Source organism: Muntiacus reevesi, chromosome 3 (genome assembly GCF_963930625.1).
Source record: "Muntiacus reevesi chromosome 3, mMunRee1.1, whole genome shotgun sequence".
Taxonomy (NCBI): domain Eukaryota; kingdom Metazoa; phylum Chordata; class Mammalia; order Artiodactyla; family Cervidae; genus Muntiacus; species Muntiacus reevesi.
This window is the reverse complement of record NC_089251.1, coordinates 251,435,206-251,452,389: the sequence shown is the minus strand read 5'-3', so window position 1 is coordinate 251,452,389 and position 17,184 is coordinate 251,435,206. Positions and strand designations below refer to the sequence as shown.

The 17,184-nt window shown below is 39.4% G+C and overlaps 1 protein-coding gene across 5 annotated transcripts in view; it reads right to left on the bottom strand.

Annotated features, from left to right (window-relative positions):
• Positions 1-897: 897 nt before the first annotated feature.
• Positions 898-17,184, bottom strand: part of OSBPL6 (oxysterol binding protein like 6) — a 215,346-nt gene continuing 199,059 nt past the window's right edge. For all 5 annotated transcript variants that reach the window (XM_065931822.1, XM_065931825.1, XM_065931826.1 and 2 more), the window contains 6 exons: positions 16,488-16,566; positions 11,455-11,599; positions 9,657-9,801; positions 8,129-8,255; positions 5,812-5,934; positions 898-4,550 (listed from right to left, as the gene is read on the bottom strand). In XM_065931822.1, coding sequence (XP_065787894.1) covers positions 4,442-4,550; positions 5,812-5,934; positions 8,129-8,255; positions 9,657-9,801; positions 11,455-11,599; positions 16,488-16,566 — 728 coding nt within the window. In that variant the 3' untranslated portion in view covers positions 898-4,441. The remainder of the gene's footprint in view (positions 4,551-5,811; positions 5,935-8,128; positions 8,256-9,656; positions 9,802-11,454; positions 11,600-16,487; positions 16,567-17,184) is intronic.

Below are 17,184 nucleotides of genomic sequence, written 5' to 3'. Positions count from 1 at the left end.
ATACTGAGAAAACTAATAATATGTAATAATGGGGTAATTTTTAAACCAGAAACATTTAAAAGTAGTGTTCCACAGGAGCTAAATGCAATGGTTGTAATACTGATACACTAGCCTGCAACTGTGCATAAATGCTGCATATTTTACAAACACTCAATGGCATAGTACAAAAGAACAGGCATGTGTATTCCTGCCCCTCATTATTTCAGGACCAGAGGAAAAGAGAAAGTGAATCAAGTAAGATAGTTATTTTGGAAAACAAAAAGATGCATATGACTAACAGGACTGTAGGCTGGAAATTATGGGATAAAGTAACCCATGAAAAATAATGACTTAGTTTTCTTAAAAGCCAATTAAAGACCAGCAAAATCTGAGAGTAAATTTACAAAAATCTGAGAGTAAATGGGTAGCAGCATAGTGGCACCTGTAAGCTGCCTTCATCACGAGGCTTCCATTTGCTTAAGATACTGGGAATACTGACTCATCACAGTTATTTTTAAAGAATTTATTCTTTCAATCTCACTTTGGAAGGGTTAAAACTAGTCCCCTCTTGAACAATTTGCCATTTTCTCTAATAGTGAAGACTACAACAAAGGTTTTACAATTCAGTTACAAGTGTGTTCATATAATTATGTATTAAAGAAAGGTTTAGCAGAATGATTCATGCAATGTATAGTTAAAAAGGATCAATCTTACAAAAAAATTCAATTAAAACTTAGATAATCTAATCCTAGTTTGATAAGCACTATTTCTAAATCACTGGGAAGCTTTTTGGAAAAAAAAGAAAAAGAAACCCAAATAGTTTAATCTTGGCTCCCATGACATTTTTTCCATCTTTCCCCCAAAAGAATATTTCTAGAGCACAAAACAGATTCATAGTTGTTTAATTAGATACAGTTTATATATCCTGAACATAATGGCTGCCATAGAAATAAATATTTTGTACACAAGCTTTATTTACTGTGCCACAGTCATAATATATCAACTTGAGTCAAGTGCAAACATTTATTACACCCCCTGGTGCGTGAGGAGCTCTGCTCCCACAAATACTTCATTATCTGGATGACAGAGTACAAGATGAGACAAGATGGATAATTAAAACCCAAGGTACTAACAAAATGTACATTCGATTATGATTATAAACTCTTCTCCAGCCAGAGTCATAATCAGAACTAAGCAAAACAGTTGGATCTGGATCAGCTTCCTCTTTAACTCTGTACACCCTAGTGCTCCTTGGGGCAGGACCTAAGGTAATGCTTAATTAGTGGAATCACTGCAAGTCCTAGGGGCCAGATAAATGAAGAGGAGCACAAGGTTTAGAAAGAAAATCAACAACCTGGCATCCTTTGTATGAGAAATTCCTTGATTTCTCTTACCAAAATATATCTGGTAGTTTTCATGTCACATATAATTGATATGTAATATTAAAATATCTCAAATGAGGTTTGTGACCCATGAAAAGTAATAACTTAATTAAAAAACCCAATAAAATAACAGCAAAATCTGAAAGTAAATTTGCACCCTTGGTAGCAGCATATGGAAGCAAAATAATTCGTTTCTGGTTGGCCTCTGCACGTGCTGGTGTGTGCCATCACTCTTTTCTGTCTAGCCCCATCCACAGGACCATCATTAGTTATTACTGCTTTCCTTAATGACCTGCTCAAAAATATGAAGGAGCTTAGAATAAATCACAGGGGAGGTATAAAGATATATTAAGTCCTCCTCTATCCTAGGCTGCTTTGGGGGGGGGGGGAAGTGCCCCTGAAATGAAAAGGTTTATATCAAATTCTAAGAAATAAGTCAAGTTTTATCAGGAAGGATCTAATATCTAGTCTATCCTTTTGCTGTTGAAACTAGTCTCAAAAGCCCCCAAATTATGCAGATGAATACAGAGTCTTACAATTCTGCAATTATCAAATAAAAAGTGAGAACGAAATGAGGGATGGGGCCATTACACTGGTATGAATGTCTGAAGGGAATATTTGTGAATCAGGTACTACAGAAGCATTATCTAAAACTTGATCACTTGAACTGGAATTCTAATCAGTATATCTGAATCTCAAAAGAGTTACAAAGAATGTGGTGATTTTAACTAATCTGACACTCTTCTCATTCTCATCTTGAAATCCTAGTCAGAGCTTCTGGTTAGCTCTGACCAACATTCACCTACCTGATTTGTACCTTTAACTTTTTAGGTAGTAAAGGTCCATCCTACTAGTTAGTTGGTCTCTTTCTCAGAGCCCACTGCGAGGTACAGCAGCTGCCTCCCTCTTGGGTCATGGGTCCCCGTCCAGCCGCCTGATTGATATCGTTGGTCACCTGGTGTCTTACCTTCCTACTTGTAGTATCTTCTTATCTGCAGTACCTTTATTTTGCAGAGTTCATTCCTTATCTTTAGGCTAAAATTCGGAGACTCTTCAGGGATATGCTAGTAAATACAGACAAGAACCACTGTAAATAGTATCTAAAATTTTACCAATTAAGGGAGAACAGACTTCCTTCAGGAAGCCAACGAAATTCTAATTAAAATTTAATCGAAATTAAAGGCATGTATCTCAGGATGCATATAAAAGGACGTCAAAATGAATAAGCAGAAAAAGGATCAATAATAAGGAACATGTTACTGCCACCGGGGAAGCCAACTTAAAATAGGAATTAAAGGCATTGAGAAACTGAGGGAGGGTTCTGCTTACATGCTCAGAGCTGGAAGTTTGCTTGATAATGAGACTGCATTCTGAGCCACTCACCGCAAGCTCTACATATAAGGTATAGACTCAGATAACAGGAGGAATGAGTTTCAGATAATTAAAACCTGCTCCACCTAGTGGAGGCTTCGGAGTTTTTCCTTATGCTCTCAGTATTGGTTTGATAGTGAAATAGCCATAATTAGGAATTCTTTGAGGAAAAGAAACAAAACTAAAATCAACACTTCATAATAAAAAAATCAGTAATTTTGTCATCAGAGCTTAAAATGACACATAAAATCTGATGATAAGAGTCTAAGAATAAAAATTTAACAGAATAAAATACATGTGATTTTACAATTCTCTAGGAAAATCTCTAAAGAGATTTTTTAAAAAAATATATAAGCATTTACATAAATATCTATGTGCAGGAACTCAGAAATACAGATGCAAGTTCCTACAAAACTTTTTTGTTTTTTTCAAACAAATTCTGAAATATGCAAAACACATTTCTGCCCCTCATCTCCCTCCTTTTCTGTCGGGATGGATAAATTCCTTAGCTTAAATTTTATATTTCTGCCAGTAGCGAAATAAATGTTTAATCTGTGGCTATGTATCATACAGAAACACTTGATGAAAATATGATATGTGGTTTTGCATAGAACTCATTTAAACAATGCAAATAAGCTACTAGTGTTCTCGCTTCCTTTCCCAGTGGAATTCCAACAGTGTCAATGGGTCAGACACAGGATAGATGTGGGCTGCACTGTGCTTCACTCAAAAATAGTTAGATTTACAGTACTCCGAAGCCCACAGAGAAATTCTATACACTTTCTGCTCTTTCCTTCCAAAGTTTTAACACTGATGCCAAGTGTTCAAATCAAATATGGATGTTGCCAAATAATAGGGCACACTGGGAGCTTAGGTGGAAGAGGGATGGTTTATTAACTGTACGCAGGACAGGAAACTGACGAGCAACGTGAATACAGAGATCTACTTAGCACACCTTTTCCTTCTTGCCCTACAGACATACGATATAGTAACCAACATATCAAAGTAAAGCACGTGTTGTTTACTTTTTTCAAGCTATGTAAGTTAGTCTCATAGTTCTTCTGATCCCATAAAGTGAATCATGCCATGATTCAAAAGATCTGTCCTTCACATAAACCTAGGAGTGCACATTTAAAAAAATGATTTATTGTACATCTTTGCATTTCTTAAGGCATGAACAATGGCGTACAGATGGAACAGGTTCTGAGAAGCATCACATCTCTTTTGAAAAGGCCAGCACAGGTACACCACATCAAACAGACAAGCTCCAAGTCTGAGCTGACCAACTGCCATGGCCCTGGAGCTCCTGCAAGGAGGGGATGGCGCTTCTGGAAAAGGACCAGATGCGTGGTTCATGTGTCATGTTGCTTTAAACTCTCTGGATCAGCTTTTTAAGCACCAGTTACGGTTTGTTTCTCTTTACAGACTCTTCAGACTTTGGATTTTATATTCTGCTCCTTTTATTCTGCTTTTTGAGGAGGGTGTGGATGTTTTTTAAGGAATATGGTTGCAGCAAAACAGAAAGGATCCGAAAGTGGTTAGAGGCCTTGTCTAATGCACTTCTGAAAGTTCATTATAAAGATGAATAGAAAAGCAAATGGTCGGTTTTCAGTAGACCCAGAAACCACGCGGAGCTCTAAGAAACATAATTGTGCATAGTTATTTATTCATTCAGAGCGTGATATGTCGGCTAGCTCTACGTTTCCAGTTTACCAGAGAACAGGGCTATCTACTTTGCTAAACCCAGGGTCCTTTCGCAGCTCCCAGTAGGTGTCGTTAGAAACCCAGGCTTCTCTTTGATTGGCATCAATCACTTTTCTGTGAAAATACACAAATCAACATTAGACGTATGTCTCATTCAGGTGACCTGATAATTGGACCCCTTTCTGTAGATAAGGTGTATATCAGAATCAGTACTTTGTAAGCCAGTGAACATTCTATCTGCTGGCTGATGATTTGACTATTTTTGACCAGAAATAAACTCATTTTTGTTGTGAAATGGAAGTGGGCAGGGTCCTAGAAAGAGGGGCTAAGGGCAGGGATAAGTCACATCAAGGCAGGACTAGAAATTGAAGTGGCCCAAACAAAGCATGCACAAACACTGTAACAAGACCCCAGACCCAGAGGGATTTTCTCTGCTTCACTGACGGGGAAGGGATCGGCCTCAGGAGCTGCAGGAGCCTCTGCAGGGTCCAGGCCCAGGGAAGGCACCTTCAACATCTAAACAGCAGGACTGCAGTTCCGCTCCAGGACAGCCAGGACAGGGCAGCTAAAAGGGGTATGAGGTTACTCTGAGCTGATGTGTCCTGATTCTAAAGGGCGGCAGATGGGTCTGGAAACCACAGCTTAGTCTGTGTGATGTGTATATAATCCCTCAAATAATCCTGTAAATCACCATGATCAGACCACAGAAGGGTCAAATCTGAATGGACACAAAGCTCTATATGATAGAGGGTGTTAGTGTTAGTCACTCAGTCGTGTCCGACTCTTTGTGACCCCATGGACTGTACCCCGCCAGGCTCCTCTGTCCCTGGGATTTCTCCAGGTAAGAATACTGGAGTGGGTTGTCATTTCCTTCTCCAGGGAATCTTCCCAAGCCAGGGATCGAACTGGGTCTCTGACATTGCAGGCAGATTGTTTACTGTCTGAGCCAACCAGGGAAGCCCCTCCATATGAAAGAAATAAAATAAAATACTAATGAAGTCAGAATAACCCTGTGGGCAATAAGGTCCCAGCTTATCTATGGGTGAGGGAGTGGGAACAAGTTTCTACCATTCAAAAGGATGTAGCTGGAGGATAAGGAGCCTTTTGGGCAGGACCTTCACTCTTTATTGCTGCCCATGAAAAGAAAAGAGCTGTCGAGCAGAATTTATTTCTATGGTTACAAACTTCATGAGACCAAAAAATCTGATTTAGTATTTTCACTGCCAAATACCAGTGACCAAAATCAGTTTAATTTTCTTCCTCAAAGTGCCCTGGACATGAAACTATCCCTCATTTTCTTTTTACCCTAAGTTTTTCACTGATTGTGGCAACCATTTGCAAAACATGAACTTGTTGTGGGGATAAACTGACTTACTTAAAAAATTTTGGTATATGTTCAAGGTTGTTTTCTTCCATGTATCGTCTTCGAGATCTCTGGAGTTCCTCTACTCTTTGCTTCTCTGCTGCTGCAGCTTCTAAATTTCCTTCTTCCAAAAATCTAAGCAGAAAGCAGTTTATCTTTTAATATATTATCTTCTTTTCTAAGAAAAAAATCATGCCATTTGCATACACTTAAATTCTGGTTGCTATGAACATAACACAATGAACAGTAACACTCTGACAATGTCTCCTTGCCCCTGCCACAGTCTCTGTCTGCCATCAGCTAATGTATTTTCTGTGTGTGTGAAAGTGTGAAAGTCACTCAGTTGTATCAGACTCTTTGTGACCCCGTGGACCGAAGTCCACCAGGCTCCTCTGTCCATGGAATTCTCCAGGCAAGAATACTGGAGTGGGCTGCCATTCCCTTCTCCCGGGGATCTTCCCAACCCAGGTACATAGAACCTCGGTCTTCTGCATTGCGGGCAGAAGTGAAAGGAAAGTGGTCAGCTTCTCTGTGCTGTCTAGGGTTCCAAAACTTGAGATTTTTCAGGACGACTGGAGAGTCTGAGGTTAGAACATCATGAAGTCCCTGGCTCTGCTCCTTTTCTATGTTATAATGAAGCACTTGTGAGGGGCTGCCGCATGGAGGATGTGACCTGGCTGTTCTCTAGCTACGTTTAGAACAGATTGAGACGGAGGAGCTCTCCTCTTTTATTGGAGAGTAAAACTGATGAAAAAAGAAAAGGTAACAGTTGGGGGAAATTGCAAAAGGCCACAGAAAGGAATTAAGTAGTAAATGAAATTCAGAAAGGGAATATTGAAATAGAATTGAGAAAGCAGACCCAATGGTAATTTGCAAATATTTAAATGTCAAAATGAGAGCAAAGAACAGGGATACAATATGATACACACTGTACAGGAAGCTTATGGATAAGTTTGAATGTCAAACAGTGATACTGCATGTTCTAGAGAAAGAGTGGGGAACGTAAGAAAACTGAATACGAGAACATCCAATACTGGGGACATTTTGGCAGAAGACAGACAAAACCACAAAGACACTGGAAACAGAAAATCTTGGATGGAAACTGTATGACACAGAATTTCTGTAAAGAGTAAAATTAATTCTGTAGGAATAGACAACATAAGTATAGCAATATGTAACAATAATTTTTTAAAAATCAGAAGGTATTAAAGATACTGTATATTGAGTATATCTCACACTCTAGGGGATCGAAAACATGCTGGGAAAACTCCAATTCTTGACTCAAAGTATTTCTACGTATGGGCTTCCCTGGTGGCTCAGTGGTAAAGAATCTACCTGCCAATGCAGGAGACGTGGGTTTGATCCCCGGGTCAGGAAGATCCCCTGGAGAAGGAAATGGCAACACACTCCAGTATTCTTGCCTAGGAAATCCCATGGACAGAGAAGCCTGGAGGGCTACAGTTTCTGGGGATGCAAGAGAGTCAGATACAACTTAGCTACTAAACGACGACAATAATGATTTCTAGGTATCCCTGTATCTTCTCCTCTTATTCTTCACTGAAATGGATAAAGGAGATCAACTGTATGATGATGGATAGAAACTAAATTTTTGGTATATATAAGTATAGAGATGTATAAATATAATTTGTACACATGAAAATTACATAATATTACTATATATGCATGCATGCTAAGCTGCTTCAGTCATGTCCAACTCTTACAGACACTATGGCTCGTAGCCCGCCAGGCTCCTCTGTCCATGGGATTCTCCAGGCAAGAATGCTGGAGTGGGTTGCTATGCCCTCCTCCAGGGGATCTTCCCAACCCAGAGACTGAGCCCACATCTCTTACGACTCCTGCACTGGCAGGCAGGTTCTTTACTACTAGCGCCATCTGGGAAGCCCATTAGTACATACATAATGTTATAATTACATAATGTAACACCAATATTACTTGAATAAAAAAAGATGCTCCGTGTTAAAAAGTAATAGAAGTATAGAAGTACAAACACTGAGGTGAGGAGTGACTGTGTATTTAGTGAAGAGTTCAACAATTTGCAGACTTTTGGTAAATTGGGGGGCTGCACTTTTTGTTAAGAAACATCTGTGTTATCTTCTATGGGGCACTTTTGTTGAGTTAATCTTCTATTATGATCATACTCTGAATACTCTTTATCTAGGGTTAGAAGGCTCAACTATTGCTGAGTGAATAAGGGGATGAATTAACTTACTCAGTGAGTAAGTAAAGGATGGTGATGAAAGTATTGATGACTTCTGCAAGCACCATGTCATGACCTACTGTTCATTTTAAACACTACCGCTCTGCTCACCTCTGATCTGGCCGGAATCGGGCATCTGTTGGAGGAAGAAGGTCTTTTAGCACAGGATCTAACTCGTTGAGCTCAATAGCAAACCTTGTGAAGCCATAGTAGAGTTCGTAGTTGGTGGGCATGGAACCTGGAATGAAGCCAAGAAACCACCGTGAGAGGCAAAGAGGTGTGCAGAGCATGCGGAGGCTGATTTAACCCGGATGTTTAACTAACACTCACATTAACATTAAATCTGTAGTCACAGACATTAGATTACAAAGTTTAAGCTATTTTATTTATGTATTTGGCTGTGCTGGGTCTTAGTTGCAGCATGTGACATCTTCAGTCTTCACTGTGGCATTAGAACACTTAGTTGCAGCATGTGGGATTGAGTTCCCTGACTAGGGATTGAACCTGGGCCCCTCTATATTGAAAGCACACAGTCTTAGCCACTGGATCACAGGGAAGTCCCTAGATTACAAATTAAAAAAAAAATTAAATTTGTTTTATTTTATAAGATGAAAAACTTTTATGTTGACTATTAGAATTGATAGATTCATATATTTAATAAAATCTAGCCTTTAAAATACAACTTTGCACATATAGTAGTCTTCACTGGCTAAACTACACCGTAATTTTTCTCTCAAATATCCAACTGGGTAACTAAATGTTTAAGTGATTAACTATGAGCAGCATTAAGATATTACTAGAAACACTTACAATTTATTTCCATTTAGAAAAGAAAAAGATTCAGCTCTAATGTTTACTGGCACTTTTAAACTAAATTAGAAGGTAGAACCATCGCAGGCTTTGCACAGTAATGTACTTCCAAGCCTCCAGAACAGAGCCTGAAGCTTATTCACTACTCAGTACATAACTGACAAATAAATGAACTAACCACTCTGCTAGCAGGGAATTTATATACTCAGTTGAGGTCTCTAAGGAAACTAACAACTAATTTTAAAGTTAGGAATTAACTGACAAAATTCCAATAAAAATAAATATTATGTGGATACTTGTTCCATTTGTACGTGATAGTCAATTATGTGCTAGTGTGTTACCAGAGCTCTCTTGATGTCTTTTATTAAATGTCAACATGTTGTAGCTCTTTGCTGCTCAAGTAAAAAGGTCACTTATTCTGGTTAAATAATTGAATTTCTGGATTATGGATGTCTGCAGGCTTTCTTTTGTTTTACTAAAACAGAGAATAAATAAACAACATAAGTATTTAAATTTGCATATTTCAATTACTTAAATGCTTTAATAAGTAAAGCTTTGGAAACGTGGGCATTACATTTAGAGAGATTTTACGTGAAGCCCAATCTCTGACCACACATCAGATTTGGTCTCAATTCGACAACTCCTTATTATCAAATATTGGACTTAATAAACTTATAGATTAAGTATAAATGTAATTGCCTTAAGAACTTATGTTTATAATCTCACTGTTAAAGAAAACGTAAGGTGTACCTCATGAGACAGTGGGACCCTCCCCAACTTCTGCCACTCATGGCGCCCCCTAGAGGCGGGACCCTCAAGCCAGTCTCACCTGGTCTCCAGATGCACTTCGCCGAGGGGGCCACGCCACAGAACAGCCCTTCGTGCCATTTCCCAAACAGCCGGTGCACCACCTTGCCCTCCTGATCCATCACAACCCCCTGCACTTCATTCACGTTAGAATTCCAGTAATTCACCTGGAAAATCCAAACCCCTGTTAAAACACCTGATCTGCTTAATAACACCAATCCCTATCATTTTCATACGGAAAATTTCCTTAACCTTGATGTTGCTCAGGCAAGCCATTTCCAGACACCTATCTCAAAATGTTTTGCAAGGAAGGGTGGCTTTCGAAAGCATTGGTTGGCTTAACTTTTAAGAAAGGGATGCCCCTACTCCATGCTAGATATGACAGCACATCCAGAGAAGGCTGTTTCTATCTTAACTGAGTATTAATAAATAGATGAGTAATTCTCCCCATCCTCCTGCTTGCATTTTCCTTGGCTCCTGGATTTTAATGATGTTCAATTGGCAACGCTTGAGAAAACGGTAAAATAATTTTCATAGTAGCTGTAAATGGCTGAATTTAACCAGGAAGACCTGTTCTAGCTCTCTTCCAGCCATACCCCTTCTCAAGGGGTCAGAAGCCTGCGAGCACTGACCCATTTGGATCCCATGGCCTCACTCTAGATGCGTTCCCAATTCCTATCCAAGCTTGTTCCTGTCCCATTCCTGTCTAAGCTTATTCCACAGCCTGCACAGGCCTTTTGTTGGTTTAACTACTCACAGGCAGATGCCAGTGTGAATCACTGGGCCTGAGGGCTGGCCAAGGGTGGCGGTGTGAAGGGGTCTGGACAGAGTCTGGAAGTGTGGGCTGGACTGTCTGTACATACTGCGGCTTCTTGCAGTGCGGGGCAGAGATGGGGTGGGGAGTGAGTGATGAAGGCTGTGGGCCAGACTGGCTCTCCTGAGCTGTGGGGTTTCCAGCTCCGTGTCCAACCCAGACTTGCAGGTTTTATTTTTACAAAAGTACTTTCGTCAGTATAAACATATTTTATTTGACAGCTTGTGGGCTTCGTTTACATATTTTAAATATTTACACATACGGAATGGGGACGTCCATTTGTACTCTCACCCTGAGCTCTGCAAATATTAGAGGCAGGCCTAAGCTGAAGTTTCTCCTAGACTAGAAAACTAAATACACACAGTTACTGTCATGACCCAGTCAGAGCAAACACTGATTCAGGCTCTTCAGTTCTGAGCCACATAATCAATCTATAAGAAAAAAAGGAAAAAAGAAAAATATCTGACATCTTCTCCTGTTAGAAAAGATTAGAAAGCAGTTAGAAAGATACTGCTTTTTGCTGAACTTATATAAGATTATATATAATAGTGGCAGAGGTGGATAAGTCTATACGGACTAGAAGCTGTCATCTCTATGTATCCTCAGAAAACACAACTGTGATATATTTAGTTCCCTAAAATAAGATCACTTGAATATGTTGTAATCAAGCAGGAATATAAATAGAATATAAACCAGGAGACTTGTTACAGGCAAGAAGTACTCTCTGGAATTTTACTTAATGAACTGACTGACTGTTCAAAAAGAACATTCTTTAAAAAGAATTATTTTTTCTGTTTCAAGATGGTGCCCTTTTTGACTTCTACATGGTCAGACGTCTGCACCCCTGGGGCAACTCCACCATTTTGTTCTGCTTTCTTAACTAAATGTCCATAAGGATTAATGCTACAGGACTGATTCACTTGCTGCCCTTTAAGGTAATTGCTTTATTTCTTTCCTAGGAAGCATTTTATGTATCTATCCTTTGCTATTGTATGAAATTATTTACCTTGACAAATGTGAGTTTGCAAATGCAAACACTGCTTTTGGTATTTCTAACGGTTACTTCTCCATAATGCTCTATCCATCTCCTCCCACTCAGGATGTTGTGTATGCATGTGGTGACCTTATTCCACACATAGCAATCTCCATACCTAGTGAAGAATAAAACACTGATTAAAAACAATGAAGGTCACGAATATATATTACTGTTTCTAGCAATGAGAATACTTTTCACCAAAGCCTCCTTTTCGAACTTCATCTTCCTCTCATTTCTTTGTTGGAAGTTTCTATGTGGTCAAGGACATTTACCACATGATTCATTCATTTAAGGAATATGTCAGTGCTTTCTATGGGCCAGGTGCTAAAGCTACCAAGTTGAGTAGAGCCTGTCTCCTGCTCTCCTGGGTCCAGCAGTAAGGTAGGGGTAGATGGATGCTTATGAGAGCACAGAAGGAGGGTCCTTAGATCTGCCTGGCATGTGGGGTGAGTGTCAAGGAAGATTTTCTAGAGGAGGGTGGTTTGGTCTAAGCTAGGAGCAAGGACAGGAAGATACTACAGGCTGGGAAAAGCAGAGACAAAGCCACAGAGGCCAAAAGAGCATCTGGGAACCTGCGTGTAGCATGCTATAGGTGAGTGGGTGTGGCGGGGGTAAGGCTGGAAGGTGGAGGGGGCAGAGCATGGAAGGCCCTAAAAGACACACCAATGAGTCTGGATTTACCCTGCAGGCAATGTGCCATCAAGGGAAGGGTTCGGGGTGGGGAGGGCGAGAGGCACAGCAGGGCATGCATTTAAGAAAGGCTACTCTGAGGATAGGGCTTCATGCTCTGAGTTAAGGCAAAATATGTGAATAATTCCTTGGGAAAAGACAGATGAGCATAGATAACAAAAATCTAATGCAATTTCTGGGGAGTAAGGTTATAGAAAGAGTGAAGAAGATGAGTCAAAGCAGAAACGATGCCCAATTGTGGTTGTATGTGGTGGAGAAAGTTAAGTCCAATGCTGTAAAGAACAATACTGCATAGGAACATGGAATGCTATGTCCGTGAATCAAGGTAAATGGATGTGCTCAAACAGGAGATGGCAAGAGTGAACAATGATATTTTAGGAATCAGTGAACTAAAATGGATGGGAATGGGTGAATTTAACTCAGTTCAGTTCAGCTCAGTCACTCAGTCGTGTCTGACTCTTTGCGACCCCATGGACTGCCGCATGCCAGGCCTCCCTGTCCATCACCAACTCCCGGAGTTTACTCAAACTCATGTCCATTGAGTTGGTGATCCCATCCAACCATCTCATCCTCTGTTGTCCTCTTCTCCTCCTGCCTTCAATCTTTCCCAGCATCAGAGTCTTTTCCAATGAGTCAGTTTCTTGCATCAGGTGACCAAAGTATTGGAACTTCAGCTTCAGCATCAGTTCTTCCAACGAATATTCAGGACTGATTTCCTTTAGGATGGACTGGTTGGATCTCCTTGCTGTTCAAGGGACTCTCAAGAGTCTTCTCCAACACCACAGTTCAAAAGCATTAATTCTTTGGTGCTCAGCTTTCTTTGTAGTCCAACTCTCATATCCATCCATCAGATAACCATTATATCTACTACTGTAGGTAAAAATCTCTTAGAAGGAATGGAGTAGCCCTCAGAGTCAACAAAAGAGTCCAAAATGCAGTACTTGATTGCAATCTCAAAAATGACAGAATGATCTCAGTTCATTTCCAAGGCAAACCATTCAATATCACAGTAATCTAAGTCTATGCCCCAAATGCTAATGTCAAAGATGAAGTTGAACAAATGATTCTGTGAAGATCTACAAGAATTTCTAGAACCAACAACAAAAAAAGATGCCCTTTTCATCACAGGGGACTGGAATGCAAAAGTAGGAAATCAAGAGATACTTGCAGTAACACCCAAGTTTGGTCTTGGAGTTCAACATGAAGCAGGGCAAAGGCTAAAAGAGTTTTGCCAAGAGAATGCACTGGTCATAGCAAACACCCTCTTCCAACAACATAAGAGATGACTCTACACATGGACATCACCAGATGGTCAATACTAAAATCAGATTGATTCTATTCTTTGCCGCCAAAGATGGAGAAGCTCTGTGCAGTCAGAAAAAACAAAACCTGGAGCTGACTGTGGCTCAGATCATCAGCTCTTTATTGCAAAATTCAGGCTGAAATTGAAGAAACTATGGAAAACAACTAGGTCATCCAGGTATGACCTAAATCAAATCCCTTGTGATTATACAGTGGAGGTGATGAATAGATTCAAGGTACTAGATCCTGTTGACAGCATATCTAATGAACTATGGATGGGGGTTCATAATACTGAACAGGAGGTGGTGACCAAAACCATCTCCAAGCAAAAGAAATAGAACAAGGCAAAGCGGTTGCTTGAAAAGGCCTTACAAAGAGCTGAGAAAAGAGAAGTGAAAGGCAAAGGAGAAAGGGAAAGATATACCCAACTGAATGCAGAGTTCCAGAGAATAGTGAGGAAAGCTTTCTTAACTGAACAATGAAAAGAAATAGAGGAAAACAATAGAATTGGAAAGACTAGAAATCTCTTTAAGAAAACTGAAGATACCAAGGGAACATTTCATGCAAAGACAGACACAATAAAGGACAAAAATGGCAAGGACCTAACAGAAACAGAAGAACTTATATGCAGAGTACGTCATACAAAATGCTGGACTGGATGACTCACAAGCTGGAATTAAGATGGCCAGGAAAAACATCAACAACTTCAGATATGCAGATGATATCACTCTAATGGCAGAAAGTGAAGAGGAACTAAAGAATCTCTTGATAAAAGTCAAAGAAGAGAGTGAAAATGCTGGCTTAAAACTCAACATTCAAAAAACAAAGATCATGGCTTCTGGTTCTATCACTTCATGGAAAAAGGATGGGGAAAAAGTGAAAACAGTGTCATATTTCATATTCTTGGGCTCCAAAATCAATGCAGACTGTGACCACAGTCATGAAATTAAAAGATGCTTGCTCCTTGGATGGAAAGCTATGACAAACCTAGACAGCATATTAAAAAGCAAAGATATCACTTGGTTGACAAAGGTCCATATAGTCAAAGGTGTGGTTTTTCCAGCAGTCATATATGGATGTGAAAGTTGGACCATAAAGAAGGCTGAGAGCCAAAGAATTGATACTTTTGAACTGTGTCCTGTCAAAGACCCTTGTGAGTCCCTTAGATAGCAAGATCAAACTAGTCAATCCTAAAGGAAATCAGTCCTGAAAATTCATTGGAAGGACTGATGCTGAAGCTGAAGTTCTGATACTTTGGCCACCTGATGTGAAGAACTGACTCATTGGAAAAGACCCTGATGCTGGGAAAGATTGAAGGCAGGAGGAGAAGGAGGTGACAGAGGATAAGAAGGTTGGATTGGATCACCGACTCGATGGACATGAGTTTGAGTGAGCTCTGCGAGTTGGTGATGGACAGGGAGGCCCAGTGTGCTACAGTCAGACATGACTGAGCAACTGAACTGAACTTGAAACTGCACATTGTTATATATTCAAATAAAATGCTATTTTAATCTAAAATGCTTCTAGGTTTCTAGAAAATTTATGAATTGGCATGACGTAGGCACTATATATATCTGGGAAAACTCTTTTCCTCATGAGTTTGTAAATACTGAAAATTGATTTTGTGGTCCTGAGAATTGCTCCCTTTCCCAACCATCATCCATATTCAATATACCAGAAAACTGTGTCATTCAAATAGACAAAAACAAAACAAAAACAAAATCAGCTGAAAGAGGAAAGAAAGAAAAACAATCAAACCTTTGGCCTCAATGAAAACTTCAATTAAACTTTAAGAGGCATAGGCTATATTCCGGGGTTCCCTGGTGGTTCAATGGCAAAGAATTCACCTGCCAATGCAGGAGATGCAGGTGTGATTCCTGGGGAAGGAAATGGCAACTCACTCCAGTAGTTCTGCCTAGGAAATCCCTAAAGGGCTACAGTCCATGGGGTCACAAAGGAGTCAGACTTAGTCACTAAACAACAATTAACAACAACAAGGCTATATTCTCCAGAAAACAACTGTATAAGGATTCCATCACTTCCTTAATAAAACAACTTAAACATTAAAAATAGTGCCTGGGGCTAAGATGAACTCAGAAGTCAAAGTATAAATTATATAGAAAATAAATGGCTAAAAAGAGAAACTTTCATATATAATGCCAACAGAGACACAGAGAATAGACTGGTGGTTGCCAAGGGGAGGGAGGTGGAAAAGGATATGAATAGGAGTTTGGGATTGTCAGATGCAAACTAGTATAGACTAAATAAACAACAAGGTCATACTGTATAGCATAGGGATCTATATTCAATATCCTGTGATAAGTCATAATGGAAAAGAAAATGAAAAAGAACGTATATATATATATATAACAAAGTTACTTTGCTGTACAGTAGTAATTAAGAAAATATTGTAATTCAACTAAATGTCAGTACAAATAAAATTTTAAAAAATGCAAGCTAACAAGGTCATTGGGACAGGCAGGTGCTGACTACTGAATGGAGGATATGTAGAGGTAAAAAGGAAGCTCTGACACATATGCTAAAATTCTCATTTGCTTTTGAGGGGGTCCAGTCTCAAAACTTTGGTGAAAACCAATGCAACATTATCTAAAGCAATTACACTCCAATTGAAAAAAAAAACAAAAACAACCTTTGATGAACTTGACAGAAGCCTTGGCCATAAAGGGCAACAGCTCCTTGGCACAGTCTAGAGTTTCAAAGAACTGACTCATTCTAAAAGACCCTGATGCTGGAAAAGACTGAAGGCAGGAGGAGAAGGGGGCGACAGAGGGTGAGATGGTTGGATGGCATCACCGACTCAATGGACATGAGTTTGAGCGAGCTATGGGAGATGGTGAAAGGACAGGGAAGCCTGGAGTGCTGCAGTCCATGGGGTTGCAAAGAGTTAGGCATGACTGAGCGGCTGAACAATAATAAACAAGAGTTTCAAATATCCATTTATGATTTAGAAATGCAGATAAGAGACCAAAGGGAAGATGAGAGCAACCTACTTTGGAAGCATGACATTCAGGGTTCCCACAGGCAAGATTTCCATTGACTTGCCCCAGAACTTGTTTTTCCATCTGATATCTAAATGACATAAGGCAGAGGACAAAAAGAATTACACTCTGTATCTAATCATTTACTCTAGAAAAGTGAACTTTTATAATATACTTTATATTTTACAAAGAACTTTTGTAATCCATCAATTCTATACTGTTGTTCTAACACAGCAAGTGCCTGAGGATGGTCGAAGGTGAGAAGATTAACTGGGAACCCCCCAAAATATCTCTGCTTTTCCATAATATATTCTCTATATGTTTTCAACAAATAAAATTGGGAAAGACTTGGAATACTCTGTGTGTGCATCTGTGCATATTCATATACACATACACATAGACTCTACTCTGCTTTAATGTCTCCACAAATGCTGTTAGAGGATTTAGCTAAATGGTGGAAATATTTTATACATGTATATGTATATATATGGTATATGGTAAAAGTAATTGTAGATTGTAGTATGGCAGTAACACTGATTCATATACACATTTATTTGAAAAGTTATATGACTTGGGAAAACCAGTATAAAAAAAATAGTAAAGCCTCTAACTATAGAAGGGTAAGATTTATGAGAAAGTGAGATTAACTTAATAAACATTTTCCTATGCTGATTGTTAAGATACTACTCAGGGAGCAGAATTTTATCTC